The sequence below is a fragment of the Bipolaris zeicola genome, assembly GCF_000523435.1.
Source record: "Bipolaris zeicola 26-R-13 unplaced genomic scaffold scaffold_20, whole genome shotgun sequence".
Lineage (NCBI taxonomy): Eukaryota > Fungi > Ascomycota > Dothideomycetes > Pleosporales > Pleosporaceae > Bipolaris > Bipolaris zeicola.
In genome coordinates this window covers 81,787-93,632 of record NW_006912069.1, presented here as the reverse complement: position 1 = coordinate 93,632, position 11,846 = coordinate 81,787, and the positions used below count along the sequence as shown (strand labels likewise).

At 49.8% G+C, this 11,846-nt stretch overlaps 5 protein-coding genes across 5 annotated transcripts; 2 read left to right on the top strand and 3 right to left on the bottom strand.

The window, feature by feature from the left end:
• Positions 1-338: 338 nt before the first annotated feature.
• COCCADRAFT_87005 (uncharacterized protein) lies at positions 339-1,130 on the bottom strand (the record flags this gene model as incomplete). The annotated part of the gene is made up of 2 exons (XM_007710674.1): positions 339-977; positions 1,101-1,130. 2 exons carry the CDS (start codon positions 1,128-1,130, stop codon positions 339-341), a joined length of 669 nt encoding a protein of 222 aa, XP_007708864.1.
• Positions 1,131-2,637: 1,507 nt separating this feature from the next.
• On the top strand, positions 2,638-3,724 carry COCCADRAFT_87049 (uncharacterized protein; the record flags this gene model as incomplete). The annotated part of the gene is made up of 4 exons (XM_007710673.1): positions 2,638-2,683; positions 2,745-3,143; positions 3,196-3,347; positions 3,401-3,724. 4 exons carry the CDS (start codon positions 2,638-2,640, stop codon positions 3,722-3,724), a joined length of 921 nt encoding a protein of 306 aa, XP_007708863.1.
• A 2,353-nt stretch (positions 3,725-6,077) lies between these two features.
• On the top strand, positions 6,078-8,028 carry COCCADRAFT_33839 (uncharacterized protein; the record flags this gene model as incomplete). The annotated part of the gene is made up of 6 exons (XM_007710651.1): positions 6,078-6,449; positions 6,509-6,611; positions 6,789-7,291; positions 7,344-7,395; positions 7,587-7,855; positions 7,888-8,028. The coding sequence occupies 6 exons, from the start codon at positions 6,078-6,080 to the stop codon at positions 8,026-8,028; spliced, it is 1,440 nt and encodes a 479-aa protein (XP_007708841.1).
• A 353-nt stretch (positions 8,029-8,381) lies between these two features.
• Positions 8,382-8,638, bottom strand: COCCADRAFT_87089 (uncharacterized protein; the record flags this gene model as incomplete). Its single annotated transcript, XM_007710672.1, has 2 exons — positions 8,382-8,408; positions 8,477-8,638. 2 exons carry the CDS (start codon positions 8,636-8,638, stop codon positions 8,382-8,384), a joined length of 189 nt encoding a protein of 62 aa, XP_007708862.1.
• Positions 8,639-10,519: 1,881 nt separating this feature from the next.
• Positions 10,520-11,603, bottom strand: COCCADRAFT_87186 (uncharacterized protein; the record flags this gene model as incomplete). The annotated part of the gene is given in 3 exon segments (XM_007710671.1): positions 10,520-10,733; positions 10,748-11,403; positions 11,484-11,603. The coding sequence occupies 3 exon segments, from the start codon at positions 11,601-11,603 to the stop codon at positions 10,520-10,522; spliced, it is 990 nt and encodes a 329-aa protein (XP_007708861.1).
• Between the last annotated feature and the right edge of the window lie 243 nt (positions 11,604-11,846).

The window sequence follows — 11,846 nt, the reverse complement described above, 5'->3', positions numbered from 1 at the left end:
GGCGGTCTTGCCGCGTCACACCCTTTCCACCGTCACGCCGAAACTACGCCGCGCCTACCACCGACAAACGCCACAACTGATAGAAGAACAGACAAATCTCGAGGATCGCAACACTGCATCTCCCAACCTTCTGCTGTCCTCAAAAGTATTACTCGGATGTATGCCACTAGCGGTCCGTAGATATACATCTTCATGAGCATCAACAGATATTCATGCAATGGTCGAAACGCACAGAACATTGAACAAAGCCGACAAACAGGAAGCTGTCTCTCGTATTAGCAATTTGACTCGGACTCTCCATACCACTTGGACATACTCAACTACTACTGCTGTCTTCCCTAGTAGCCCATAGGGAGTCGGCCACTGAGTACTTCATGAGCATCACGCAGGAGGGCCTCGTAGTGCTCGCAGAGATCCGGGAATGCTACTATGGCATGCTTGACCGGAAGGGGAATGTCGCAGACAATCTTGCGCCAATCGTTGTGTCGTCGGCAAACAATAATAATCAGCTCCCTCATGCACTTCAATGCCATGACGCAGATTGTGCGAGCCCATTCCATATCGACTGAGCCGTTCGGATGCTCCAAGTCCTGTGTGGCGGGGTTGATGAGTACAGACCATGCAAAGTTCCCGTGTGATGGGGATGAAGTTGCCGTAGGCGAGGTAGCAGGAGCTTTTCCATATGCGGCGCCCAGCTTGTAATACTGTGCCCAGACATTGTCGAATGGTTTTGCAAAGGGGTTTGGTGGAGTTTTGTCATGGGAGCCGTTGTAGTCGTGCTGACCTTGCCGAAAAGCCATCTCCTGCACAGCCAGGTGCTCAGGGATACCGTTTACAAAAGCCCTCTGAGATGTGCCTGGACTAGCCATGGTAAGGGAACCACAGCTGCCGTTGAGGGAGGTGTTACGAGGTGAGCGCCAGTTTTCGGATGCATGGTTGACATGTGAATTACGGCGAGTTCGCAGTGGAGTAATCGGCTATACATCAATTAGCTTATACTCTTTGAGAGATCTTCGGGTTTAGGCAAGCTCTACGAGATGCATAGCCTGTAGTGGCTGCATGTCGATCTGCCCTCTTCGAGATGAAGTAGTGGGACGTACTGTAGCATCACTGCGGCCAACCTGTGACATGGACTGTCCAGATGAGGTGCTCCCATCTGATTCAAAGCTTGCTGTAGCCATTGGGTCCTTGAATGGATTAACCGCTTGGAAAGGCGCGGAATGGCCAGTGCGATTAGAGTCGCAGTGGTTGGTAGCTTTGCTACCTCCCGCGACTCTACCCTTGGTGGGCGAAAACATCTCAAGGACGGTCAGTGACAGGGCTCGGGTGTAATCAAAACACGATAGTAACTTACCTGAGACGATGCCATTACCTAGACAACTTTGCGGTTCTAGATGCGTCGAATGTTGTACAGAAAGTAGAGGTACAATGCGTGTGCGTGTGTAGAGGGAGTGGTGACAGATACAAGGAGAGCTGCGGTTTTTTGGCAGCGACGGCAAGCGCCAAGCCCACAATCATAACAACAAACGCCTGCGAGCCACCGTTTGCATATGCTCGGCCATGGGGTGATTGGAGTCACCCCAAGTGGAGACGAATCTGGGCTTGGTCATGCCTTCCGTCTTGGGATGCTTTGTTATGTGGTGAAAGTGAGTCAAGCTATACGACGGGAATGAGAAGACAAGTGATAACAACATATGCCTGAGGCGTATGTACTTTTAGTAACGAATGTTTGAAGCGTAGAGCGGTGATGACCAAGATGGGGTACTGGTGATAGGAGTGAAGTGATAGATTAGGAAGAGGCTGACAGGATGAAGCACATAACATTGAATAGACACAACAAGCATATTGAAAAGATATATGCACATACACGATGGCCCAGCCCGTGTCAAGTGGGATATCATAATAGTGATAGCAAGAAAGTAACATTGAGAAAGTGAGATAGACTGAAGAATGAGAAGAGCTGAAAAGAAAAAAAATCAATCAATATTGACGCGGAGCGAGTCCCTACAAGTACTGCGTGAAAAGAGGAGAGTGGTAACTTTACTGTCTACCATGATCTCGAAGGGGAATTGATCTCAGGGGGCTTGATTAACAACCTGGTATTGTCTTCTTGGAGTACTGTCAATATACTACTGGTGTAGGATAAGCTGCACCCGGTACTAGAAAACCCTAATATTATGCATGTGAGAGCAAGCCTATCGTATATAGTATGTTATATGTAAGACTGACGGAAGACTTGTAGCACATAAAAATGGTCACGCGATCTCACAGGGGTTGGATAAAAATACTCGGTACATAGCTGCAATTGAGAAAAACACAAGAATGCAGATGTTAGAGAAGCATTGGCAATGTATGAAAGATACTGCAGGGCCAATGCGGTACGAAAATGGCGCGCGAAGCTTCATGTTTATGGCGCAAGATGTAGGCGAAAAGTCTTGACGTTTTCGACGATGATGTAGTGGCACCGAGGGGAGATCGAGAAGCCGGGATCGTCCGACAAGCGGCGGCCACCAATCACATGCAGCGAGTTGTCATAACCGAGGGAACTTGAGTGGCGCCCCAATGCTCCAACTTCAATGATACCAACACCTTGACCTCTGAGCCCACCCGACACTCTCCACTCCACACCACCTAGCTATGGCTTGCACTCGCGCTCTTACTCGTCTGGCGCTGAGACCAGCTGGTATGCTCAACCACGCGGCCCTCCTCGACAGCCATTGAGCACTGCTAACACCTTGCGACAGCCGTCCGGCCGGCAGTTTTCTCTCGCAGCTTCGCCTCCGTTACCGACGTCCACGCCCGCGACCCCATCTCCAAGACTGCCGAAAAGATTGTGCCTGATGCCGCGCGGAAACCCATTCCAGAGAGCGAGACGTCCAACGTCAAGGAGTCCTCGCCCACCAAAGATGCCAAAATGAAGACTTTCCACGTCTACCGCTGGAATCCTGACGAGCCCACATCCAAGCCCAAGATGCAATCGTACACCCTGGACCTGAACAAGACCGGACCCATGATGCTGGATGCGCTCATCAGGATCAAGAACGAGATGGACCCGACTTTGACCTTTAGGCGGAGTTGTCGTGAGGGTATTTGCGGAAGTTGCGCCATGAACATTGACGGAGTCAACACACTGGCATGCCTTTGTATGTGGAGCAAGTCAGCAGACTATGGTTGCGAAGCTAACAATTCTTACAGGCCGTATTCCCACCGACACAGCCAAGGAGTCTCGCATCTACCCGCTCCCCCACATGTACGTTGTCAAGGACCTTGTGCCAGACATGACGCTTTTCTACAAGCAGTACCGTTCCGTCAAGCCATACCTGCAGCGCTCCACCCCCGCACCAGATGTACGTATATGGACTGATCCCACCTCTAGAAACCTGCACTAACAATTGGCCAGGGTCGTGAGTTCCGTCAGTCCAAGGAAGACCGCAAGAAGCTCGACGGTCTTTACGAATGCATTCTCTGCGCCTGCTGCTCAACCTCGTGCCCCTCGTACTGGTGGAACCAGGAGGAGTACCTTGGCCCTGCTGTCCTCCTCCAGTCCTACCGATGGATCGCCGACTCGCGTGATGAGAAGAAGGCCGAGCGCCAGGACGCGCTTAACAACAGCATGAGCTTGTACCGATGCCACACCATTCTCAACTGCTCAAGGACATGCCCCAAGGGACTGAACCCTGCGCTGGCCATTGCTGAGATCAAGAAGAGCATGGCTTTTACATAAACACATCAAACCGGGGGTTGATGAGTAGTGCCGCCAGGTAACATTCGCTGTGTGTATGTGCGGTTAATGTTTTTTGTAACCAGGCTTGTATATTTTGAGACTTGTAGTAAACAGATCCAAGCGACTTATTTCACATGGTTTGATTCTCAATGTTTGATGCGCGCTGATCTACCTCACTATGTGTTGATCTGTACTAAACTTTAAAATACGAAACCATTTTCCTTGCTAGTCATGCATTCTCAATTGGTTTTTCTAACACAGATTTTGGCTCTAATCCTCAAATCTTATACATGATCATCTACTTCAAGGATCGCAACGAGTCGAGTTTGCCCCTTGTCTTCTCCATCAAAGCCAACTTTGATTGGCGTCGCTTGCAGACTTGACACAGAGCAGCCCCGTAGTCATGATACAGGTCCGTTTATTGGGATCATTGGCGTTTTTTCTCTGTTCGTCTCTTCACGAGGCGTGCGAGGACGTGTATGTTAAATGTGCTTGATAACATCATGATCACAAGGCTTTTCTTTAATATAGGCATGAGATAAATTCGCACAAAGGTATCGTCGCAAAAAGAGGTCAAGTGACTCCTCTAAGTTACTGAGCAATGTTTGAACTTAAGCCTGGGAGTGACATCTCAATCAGCGTAGCTCTTTCTTTTCATTTGTAGGCTCCGAACGGATAGGTCGGGGCTGGACCATGACAAGTGTGTTTGCCAATTTTTTCCAAAGTATAGTTACATGAATGTACCATGTTTACGCTGGATCTACATCCTAAAATAACAGTACTTAGGAACACTGACATGTAATTTTCCAATTCCTAGGTAGCCGCTATATTGCCGTTGCTTGCTCGCACCTAAATCGCCGTTGGCAATGTAATGATCCCTCGCTCCCTCCACACTCCATCAACAAGGCCCCTCTCCCCCCAACACAGTAGACTTGGATTAACAAATTAAATCTTTACTATTCAATCTTCCCTATTACTATCAAAAGATATGTCTTAAACAGTGTCAACTTTACTAAAACAACAATACTACAAATTCCATTCATCCACCGAGACATTTCATTAGATCAATCTGTGTTGAATTCCCCGACTATATAAGACCTGTAGTGATTAGCGATTGCCGGCCGCGCTAAGCTTCACACAGCATGGTCAGGAATCCCCGTTATGGATGGGCACGATATCAAGTTTTTATCCCTCTCTCTCTCACTTGACCCATCCGATTGCAGCGTTTCAAATAGCGTTCATCGGTAGAGTTGCCATTTTTTTAATCCTTTACCGGAAAAACCCAGACAGATTCGTATGTCTGCATTGCTTGGCACAGTGTCATCCCTGCCGTTGCTCGTTTACTTACCTGATGCATGTAAATGTAAAAGGCCACTTTTGAGCTAGTCGAAGCGGGTGCTTGCCGCGAGCCGGGTAACACTAGCTGCCGTGAGCCGAATGATAGCTGCCGTTGTGCAGACTTTTGCCTGTTGTGGATACACAACTACTACATACGATACAACGTCGACTGGCCGGAACGCCGATAGTTCCGGATCCGTCCTCCACACATACACACACATCCTTGCCCTACCGCATTGTTCATTCTAGCAAACATGATGACCAGCAGCGATTCGGCCCATCCCGCACGAGCCGCCTTACTTACGCTACATAGAATAACCTATGTGTAAGATCTCATTAAAAGGCCAAATATGTGCCAAACAAATACTTAACTCCAGTTGGAAAGCGGAATGGTAGTCAGTAAAGTTGAGGCATATGTCCCGGCTCAAGACGAGTCCAAGTAGAGCCTGAAACCCTTTCACGACTAGAAAGCCAAGCAGTGACGCGTATGCCGATGGATATGACCAAGTTAACCATGCCAATCACCCTATTTTAGTGATGTGAGCATATCGATATTGAAACTGTGTGTACACTCATATGGGGGACAGGGAATATCTTGCCAATGCATACACTACCCCACAGGGCCTGGGCCCCAGCTATATTGTTGAGCCCGATATAATTCAAGACAGCGAAAGTGGACAATGTATAAGTGGGTAATCTTGTATTGATTGATAGGCTGCAATTTATCCTTCCTTCTCTGAGTGTGCAGCGTAACAAGCTCGTGATTATTAGCGTGACTAAACCTCAGGACAGTGACTGCCAAGGATGCCTTGACAGGATCTTCTATGCATGGAAAACCCCCTCATTGTAGTCCAACTTGTGACGGACGGTCTAAAAACGACGGAACATGCTATTCATAATCCACGGTACTATGTAGACAGATGTGGGGTGCTCCTGTCATATAAAACAATGCACGTCCTGGCTTTACTCTACACCATCATCCACGGACAACTCCATCGCCCGGCAGTTGTCCAACATGACGATCCCAAGCTCCTCAGGAGTCCCTAGGTTTCTACTCGAACCTTCCTTTGCTAGCATCAAGCAAGCTCTCCCTGTAGTTACTACAGCATCTCTAGTTCTTATCTCTTTTCTTATTTTCTTCGCCGTTTGGGCTCCAAAATCAGAATATCCTCTCGCCAATGCTCCCACTTGGTTCGAAACTACGGGATCTAAGCGCAAGAAATTCATGAAAGATGGCGTCAAAATCTTCAATGATGCTCTCAAGCGATACGGCAAGAAGCCCTTCAAGCTCATCACTAATTCGGGCGTGACCACTGTCTTTCCACCTGAATACGCAAACATAATGCGTAGTGAGCGTCACTTGGTATTTGGTAAAGCGGTCGCACATGTCAGTTCAAAAAAAGCTTCCTATACTGTGGTAATTTGCTTGACTAATTAATAATTCAGGACTTCGGAGCTCAGATCCCTGGTTTAGAGCCATTTCTTGTCTTGGATCATCCAAGGAGAGTCGTACAGGTAGTGGCCAAAAAGCAGCTTACCAAGCAGTTGAGTAAGGACAAATCTTGATTTAACACTCAGATACTAGAGAGCTAATGCATTTCTAGATGTCGTAACAGAGCCATTGTGCAAGGAGGTCACCTTTGTAATGGACACATTGTTTGGCAACAACACGGGTAAGCACTCAGTGCACTTGAACCTCAAGATTTTTTAGCTGATGATGAGTTAGAATGGAACGAAGCTAACATCAAAGAACAAATGCTCGCAATGGTCTCTCGCCTATCAAGTCGGGTTTTTCTGGGTGAGGAGCTATGCCGAAACGAGGCCTGGCTTCGAGCCTCTGGAAATTACACTGTGTCTAGTTTTAAATACGGCCAGGCGACCTCTGTTCTGCCTGCATCACTAAGAATTATAAAGTCTTGGTTCTCAAAAGACATGAAACTCATCCGACAATACTTCAACGAAGCAAACGATATTTTAGCGCCAATCCTAGAAAAAAGGAAGCAAGCCAAGTTAGAGGCAGAGAAGAAAGGTGAGCCCGCTCCTATCTACAACGACATGCTGGAGTGGCTCGAGAAAGAGGGCGAAACGACGGTAGATGCCCTTGTTGGGTGCCAGATGCTTCTCACAATGGCTGCCATCCACACCACGTCCGAGTTAATGACCCAGGCAATGACGCACTTCGCCATGAACCCGCATCTAGTTGCAGACCTACGCAAAGAAATCATTGAGGTCCTCACTAACTACCGACGGCCTTGGCAAAGCAGCCCTCTCCAACCTCAAGCTCATGGATAGCGCTCTTAAGGAAACCCAACGATTATCCCCAATCAACTACTGTGAGTACTTCATTACTAATACTACTACTACTACTACTACTACTACTACTACTACTACTACCCGTCTCCCACCCAATTTTGTTTTGTTATACATGGTTCCTACAAAAAGGCCAAACCCCCCCTCCAAACAACAAAATTTTCAAAGCTACCGTATGCGTATGTGTTTATTAACTAACTTTTTTTTTCAATAGTGACCATGAGAAGAGTCACAGCACAAGACGTCACACTTTCAGATGGCACAGTGATCAAAAAGGGAGAATACACAACGGTAAATGCCAAAAACATGGCGAATCCGCAAATCTGGTCCGAGCCAGACAAGTACGACATGTACCGCTACTACCGCATGCGACAAGACCCTGCTGTCGCTAATAAAGTCCACTTGGTCACGACTAGCCCCGATCACATGGGATTCGGCCATGGGGACCAAGCGTGCCCTGGCCGTTTCTTCGTTGCCCACGAGGTCAAGATTGCGCTATGCCACCTGTTGCTAAGTGCGACTGGGAACTTGCATCTGATGCGAACCCGGAACTGATTCCTGCGTTTGGTGAGAATATATCGTTTGACCCGGCCAACAAGGTAAGATTTAGGCGCTGCAGGGAAGAGGTGGATCTCGAGTCTTTGGTTTTCAAATAAGTGCAGCACATGTGTCGAAATTAAGAGGTACACACACATATAGATAGATGAAGTGAATGAAATTGCTCGTTGAGGTATCTCGATTTGTTCATTATTACTACGGATCCCAATACAATCAGGATATCCGCAAACCATGTCGCAGTTCTTATCAAAGAAAAGCTCATGTAAAGTAGGTTGTACGCGAATATTCAAACACATTATACACAAGCCTCTTGCCCGTACAACATTGTGACATGAAGCCTTTTGACTTTGGTATCGTGGGCCGTGAATTCTTGTCCCTTTACTCTCCACCCCTTAGAAGCTAAATGTATGTTGCTCCTTTTCCACTCCCGCGCAAATCGACGTTGGGTATCTTACGCGACGCCCTTGCTGGCTTGCCTCTGTAATGATTATTAGTACGCTGTTGGAAGAGCGCAAGAGTAGTTAGAAGAGGAAGCATGGCACATACCTTCTTGTTGATGAACATGGCAAGGAACAGAACGGCGACAAGGAAAACAATGCAAAAGACAACAATGACACCGGGCTCGCGCTGGGCCCAGTTGTCGCGCTTAGCAAGCTGGTGGAGGGTGTACTCGGCGCGAGCGGCGAGGGGCATGCTGATGGCGGCCATTGTGAAGGTAGGTTTCTGCGCGAGAAGAAAAGTCAGATGGGGTGTTCGAAGACGATGCGGTGCGGAAAGCAAGATTGGCGGAGGTTAGGATGTAGTAATGAAGACGATTGACGGATGGTCCGACGGGGCCTCGGCGATCTTGCGCGAAGGGGTTGGGAATGCCGCTCAAGCCCTTGGTCCGTGTCGCAAAACTACATTGTTTCGATGGGCGGGAGGATGCGACGATGCGACGTAATGGCCCACCCCGGCCCCCAACAGAGCTCCAGTGAAAAAGGCGGTGGCATGGAAAGCTTACATTTACGAAATTAATCGGACCTTGGTGCAAGTTGACGAGCTGGGTAGGAACAGCTTTTGTTTAGTAGCTATTGCTAATTGACGAGAAGGCTGGTCAGCGCGATTTGGTTGAGTCCCACGGTGGTGTGATGGTTGTGAAGGGCACAGAAGGAGCTTGGCGGTGGGAATTGAGATGGCGCAGGTCAAACAGCGGTGCAGCGTCAAAAAGCGAAAACAGAAAGCCTTAATACTCGAAGCGCTGATAGTCGGCTTTTTAAGTGCGCGCCTTCGCCGAAAATTTCTGCAGTTGATGAGGCATTTTGTATGGCCCGCGGTCCTAGCGGGTTGCCCGGGAGCCCCAAGCTTGCAAGGGTGGGTTTGCACACAGTTCGGCCGGGGTGGAGATGTAATGACGGAATGATTAGTACGTACCTTTGTTGGATGAGAGGCTTCGTTTGGTGTATGTAAGCAGATGGGGGCAGGTTGGAGGTTGGGTGGGTGAAATGCGGTGTGGATATGTTACGGAATGTGGGATGACAATGAGATGGAAGCAGCGGCAGCAGGAGCGTTTGAGCAGAGGAGAATTAAGAATGGCTGGGAGCTAGCAACGTCGCAATGAAGGGTTGAGGAAGCTAGCTAGCAAATGGGTTGAAAGAGCGACGTCACGTGTGCCAATGGCGCGGCATGCAATTACACACTACGGCATCCGTTCGTACGAAGTGGGATGGGGCTGCTGCTACCATCCGGTGTTGCTTAGAGTAAAAAAGGGTCTTGAACGGCTCTCGCATTGTTACGTAGCTGTTCACCGTTGCTCCTTTACCACGCCTACATACATACATATGCATAGTACCCTCGACGACCTCCACAACTGCATCGCGTCGCTGCAAGCCGCCGCTGACGCTACCCATCGGCTCCACCCAGCCGCGCCCAAGTTCCCTGCGACACGGTTGAGTGTTGCTGTTTCGGTGATAGCAGCAGCGGCGGCATTGGCTGCACTTATGTCATCAGCCGATGCTTATCTCTTCTGACTGATGGTCCCCATTTGCCGCCCTGCTCCGAGTTGGCCGCGAGCCTAGAGCCGACGGAGGCATGCCATGCAAAAAGATAGACCGAGCACACCGGAAGCCAAAACAATACAACCCTCCCAATAATGCCTCATTTCCCGCATGCCTCGCCTCACCTTGGCTGGCGCTGGACCTGCTCTGGTGTTTGGTGCCTGATGCTGACAGCGCCGACTGCTGCTCACAAACAGAGTTGCGTAGGTGTGATGTTGGCTGGATTAGTGTGTTCCTGCGATCCTCACTAAGCTTCTGCAATGCTTGCCCCCGCATCTTGGCAAACATTGGCGTTCTTGACGGTGACTCGTGCGGGCCTGTGTCTGACGCAGTGCAGCCCTCATATCAACGCTCCCCTTTCTCGTGTGCATATGCAGCAGTTGTGGCGAGCTCGACGGCCATACACATTCAACGTCACACTCACGCCCTCACCCTCGCCCTCGCCCTCGCCTGCAAAACCAATATTGCTGATATCAACAATATTGGCGTAGCGCACATCCTCCATGACTCGGGCCGCTTTCTAATACCGCGCCAGACACAAAGCAATTACTTATCATCCCATCATAACAACTGCAATGTGCAACCATCCGTCCAGGTACGCTGCTGCACGTACCAATTCCTCCACACTCGCCCCCAAGGGTAGTGCTGCCCCGTGGAGCACTGCTTGTGCCAGTAGGGGACTTCGCCTGCTCGGAAATAAGCCAGGTAGCACGTGATTCAGTGCGGTGCCGATGGTCTGTGGTTGCCCTGTTCCCCTGTTAGCCTCACTCCCACTTCACACCGCAACCACGTGCACCTACTAGACGACAGACTCGGTGTGACCAGTCTTTGCACAATCCTCAAACTCCCGGGCGCCGTCTCCTCCTGCACCCCCTCCGTCGCTGCATGCGGCAAATACAGTCTGACCGGTAAATGTCTCAGACTGACTCCCTGCGGGTTGAGTAGTTTTTGGTTGATGGGGTTATATAGCGCAAACTCGTGCTTCTTAACTCCCTCCCACAGCTGCGTGCTGTCCTCCTTACTCAGAAACATGACCGTCTTCCCCGTGCCCGTCCTCAGGTAGTCTGCCTCCTTGACGCTCTGAATGAACATGTCGTTGAGGTGCTTGCCGTCATTGTCGAGTTGCACCAGCTGCTCAGTCGGATAGTCTGAAAAGTGAACCGTGAGACGCCATGGAAGCCGACCGTGTTCCTCTTCGCCGCCTTCAACCTGGTGTGCTGGTGCGGCGTCTACGTCTGCGTCTGGGGGATATGCAGGCTCAGCTCCAGAGTAGAGGTCATATAGAAGGCCAAGGGGATAATGCCACTTCAACGGAACATCTTCGTAAGAGAGCCACGCGTCTTTGGGGCTGACATCCGGGTAGATGAGGCTGCGCGAGAAGAAGGTATGCAGCTTGTGGATCAACAGGCCAAGGTATGAGATCCGTGGGAATTGTATCTAGCAAGCTCGTCAACACACACAGCTCCCAGCCTACATACAACACCTCATCCAACAGCAACATGCTGCTTTCCACGTACTATGTAAGGATCCGACTCATCGTACGTCCTGCAGTCGCCCTTGTGCAGCCGTATCTCGAGGGGGATGCTCCCGTTCCAGGTGCTTTGTCGCAGTCTGCTTGTGACGTCTTTGGAAGCCATGGAAGCGAATGCATCTAAGATGCACGTTACAAGCCCGCCTGCTGAGAGAGTCTAGGCACACACACACGAGCGATAGTGGGGTAGTCCCCAAAAGGCAGTCACGACTATGGCGGGGTAAAAGTCAGCAACCATGCAGGGAAGCAGAAGCTCGGGCAGCCTAGTAAGCCCTCGCACCCTTCCCCTGAGTCTCCTGCCCACGCGTCGTCTCTGTGACAACCGCAAATCCTCCAGCACGTTATGTAA